We start from the raw sequence: 3,358 nt of genomic DNA, 5'->3' as shown, positions 1-3,358 counted from the left end.
AGATAAAACCTATGAGATTATTTCTTACATTGAAGTTGTGGTTATTTTGTTTCGTCTTCAGAACCTGGTTAATAAAATAAAACCTGATAAAATGTAACTTTTCAGCAGAGATAAAAACTGATGGACTTGTTTTCTCCAACATGAATCTTTAAACTTTTCCTGACAAACAGAAAGTGTCAGTTTGAACAGGTTTGGAAACATGAAAGTCTTAGAGCTGGATGTTGTTTGTGTCCACAGACCAGGACGAGTGTCTCATCAGGAACATGTGTCTGAACGGTCTCTGCATCAACGAGGAAGGCAGCTTTAAGTGCATCTGTAAACCGGGCTTCCTGCTGGACACCAGCGGCAGGATGTGTGTCGGTGAGACTCTGTTCCACAGATAACCCCTCTAGAAATCCCCTGAAGGACCCTCAGCCAGCGGGACGTGTGGATGTTCGACAGAACCATGGAGGACAGAAGTTTGGACTCATCCAGGACCTGGGAACATCAAGCTGCTATAAAACATGCTCAGACTGATGGTTCTGTTTGATTCTATCAGGAGCAGAAAGTCTTTGCTCCAAACCAACTTCAATAAATCTGAGAGGCTGTCCCCCCAGCTGCTCCCTGCAGGGTCTCCAGAGTCTGGATCAGAGACACTGACCCGGTTCAGTCATGTCCAGATAAATAAAACCAGGAGTGAGCTGTGGGGATGTGTTGATGTAGGCAGGGATTTAGAGGGCCTGTAGAGGGCCTGTAGAGGGTCTGTAGAGGGTCTGTGGAGGGTCTGTAGAGGGTCTGTGGAGGGTCTGTAGAGGGCCTGTAGAGGGTCTGTAGAGGGTCTGTGGAGGGTCTGTAGAGGGTCTGTGGAGGGTCTGTAGAGGGCCTGTAGAGGGTCTGTAGAGGGTCTGTGGAGGGTCTGTAGAGGGTCTGTAGAGGGTCTGTGGAGGGTCTGTAGAGGGTCTGTAGAGGGTCTGTGGAGGGTCTGTAGAGGGTCTGTAGAGGGTCTGTAGAGGACCACAGACTGTCCCTCTACAGTCTGTCCCCCAAAACATACAGATAGAGCTGGTCCACCCACAAACCAAACCCTGATCTGAACCCAACCCTGATTTGAGACACCAATCCTGATCAGATATCCCAACGCTGATCTGAGACCCCAATCCTGATCTGAGACCCAAACCTTGATCTGAGACCCCAACCCTAATCTGAGACCCCAACCCTGATCTGAGACCCCAACCCTGATCTGAGACCCCAACCCTTGATCTGAGACCCCAACCCTTGATCTGAGACCCCAACCCTGATCAGAGACCCCAACGCTGATCTGAGACCCCAAACCCTGATTAGAGACCCCAACCCTGATTAGAGACCCCAACCCTGATCAGAGACCCCAACCCTGATCAAAGACCCCAATCCAGATCAGAGACCCCAACCCTGTAAGTCAAACCTTGACTTGTATCTTTGTCTGTGTCCAAACTGTCGTTCAGATCAGCTGAATGTTTGGACGTGTCTCAGACAAACAGCTGCAGCCCTCTGTTCATCAAACTGGATGTTTCGTTGTGAACTTGATGAAGTGTTGGAGGYACAGATCTCCAGCCTGGACCTACTGTCCAGGTTTTACCCATCAGCTGTTTGTGTCTCTACTGTCCATGTCCCCTCTTTGACCCTCAGCTGTTTGTGTCTGCAGACATCGATGAATGTGAGACTCCAGGGATGTGCATGAACGGACACTGCGTGAACACGGAGGGCTCGTTCCGCTGCGAGTGCATGGCCGGGATGGCGGTGGGCCTGGATGGACGGGTCTGTGTCGGTGAGGACGTCCTCCGTTAGATCTGCAGCAGGAGATACTTCAGTGATGAAAGGGTTAAAGCTGGGTGATAAACAGCTGATTGCAGTCCATCCTTCATCTTCTTGTTTTCAACATTCCAGCCCGTCCCTGCTGCCTTGCTTCCTGGCTGTGGAAGTGTTGAAATGCTGTTTGTTGGGATGACTTCAGTCCCAGAGGAAGAGGAACTCATTTGTTTCTCTTGTTGTTTTCACACACACACTCTGTGTGTTTCTGACAGACACACACATGCGCAGCTCGTGTTACGGCAGCTACAAGAGAGGTCAGTGCATCCAGCCGCTGTTTGGAGCCGTCACCAAGTCTGAGTGCTGCTGCGCCAGCTCCCAGTACGCCTACGGAGAGCCCTGCCAGCCCTGCCCCGCCCAGAGCTCAGGTACCAGTCCAGACCAGTCCAGACCCAAACCCAGACCAGACCCAGCAGGTCTTTACAGCCACTTCCTGTTTCTGCAAACACTCAGTCCTCTCTAACCAGAGAACTGCACACCAGCAACATGTCCTGTTACCAGTCTGTTGGGAGGATCCTCAGCTACTACCACACTGAACATCAAAAACAAAACAACATTTTTTTACTTATTCTTTATTGGTTTGTCATCATTTTWAATACAAAACAACACAATGAACCACCTGCCTGAGAGTAAAACTTTACATGTATTACAGTACATACATTATTATTTCCTTTGTAAATTGTCCATTTTTCCCATTTTCTGTTCATTTGTTTCTTCTGATTTCAAYCTGTCAGTTTTTCCATCATAAACATGTCTTCCACGGTCCGTTGTTCTACCATGGTGTTCCCTCTTTCCTCCACTTCTTTCTTATTGCCTGTTTTTCTGCTACCAGCAGTATTTTTACTAAATATTTCTCACAGTGTTGGATAGTTCTCCCTGAAAGTTTAGCTAGATACACAACAAGTTGTCTTAGTGTTGGTGTGTCTGTGTGAACTGATGCAGACAAACATCCAGTGATTAGTTCCAGTCACATCCATCCAGTGGTTCATGGGATATTTTGCTAACAGACGCCTGCAGACGCAGGATGCTGTGTGGTCTGGTGCCTGTCATGTTTGATGAAAGGGCTTTTGTGCAGTTCAGCAGCAGGTTGTGTTCTTATCAGCCGGTTGTGTTTGTGTGTCCTGCAGCTGAGTTCCTGGCTCTGTGTCCCAGCGGCGTGGGGATCACCGGCGATGGACGAGGTAGACTCCTGCAGGTTTTAGATCAGCTGACTGAGCCGCGGCTGCTGCAGCCTCTGGAAGTGTGCTGGGTTCTCAGAGGATCCCAGTCTGAACTCGTTTCAAGGTTTAACGACTCGACGAGCTGCACGGCTCTCAGCCAGGGTTGTATAAAGTACCACACAGGGATACTTCAGTAAAAGTTCAAGTATTTTACCAAAAAAATGACTTTGGTAAAAGTTAAAGTGTCCTTTAGGAATATAACTTGAGTAAAAGTGTTAAAGTATGTGATATTTGTTGTAGTTAAGTAGTAAAAGTGTTAAAGTATGTGATATTTGTTGTAGTTAAGTATTAAAAGTCAAAGTGTAGATTTAAAA

At 47.8% G+C, this 3,358-nt stretch overlaps 1 protein-coding gene across 1 annotated transcript in view; it reads left to right on the top strand.

The window, feature by feature from the left end:
- Positions 1–237: 237 nt before the first annotated feature.
- Positions 238–3,358, top strand: part of LOC106530372 (fibrillin-1) — a gene marked incomplete at its 5' end in the record, with an annotated part of 60,709 nt that continues 57,588 nt past the window's right edge. Inside the window, 4 exon segments of the mRNA XM_014025971.1 lie at positions 238–360; positions 1,661–1,783; positions 2,040–2,192; positions 2,952–3,005. Coding sequence (XP_013881425.1) covers positions 238–360; positions 1,661–1,783; positions 2,040–2,192; positions 2,952–3,005 — 453 coding nt within the window.

The sequence above is a fragment of the Austrofundulus limnaeus genome, unplaced genomic scaffold (genome assembly GCF_001266775.1).
Source record: "Austrofundulus limnaeus strain Quisiro unplaced genomic scaffold, Austrofundulus_limnaeus-1.0 Scaffold513, whole genome shotgun sequence".
In the NCBI taxonomy this organism is placed as follows: domain Eukaryota; kingdom Metazoa; phylum Chordata; class Actinopteri; order Cyprinodontiformes; family Rivulidae; genus Austrofundulus; species Austrofundulus limnaeus.
This window is presented reverse-complemented; position numbering and strand designations above follow the sequence as displayed.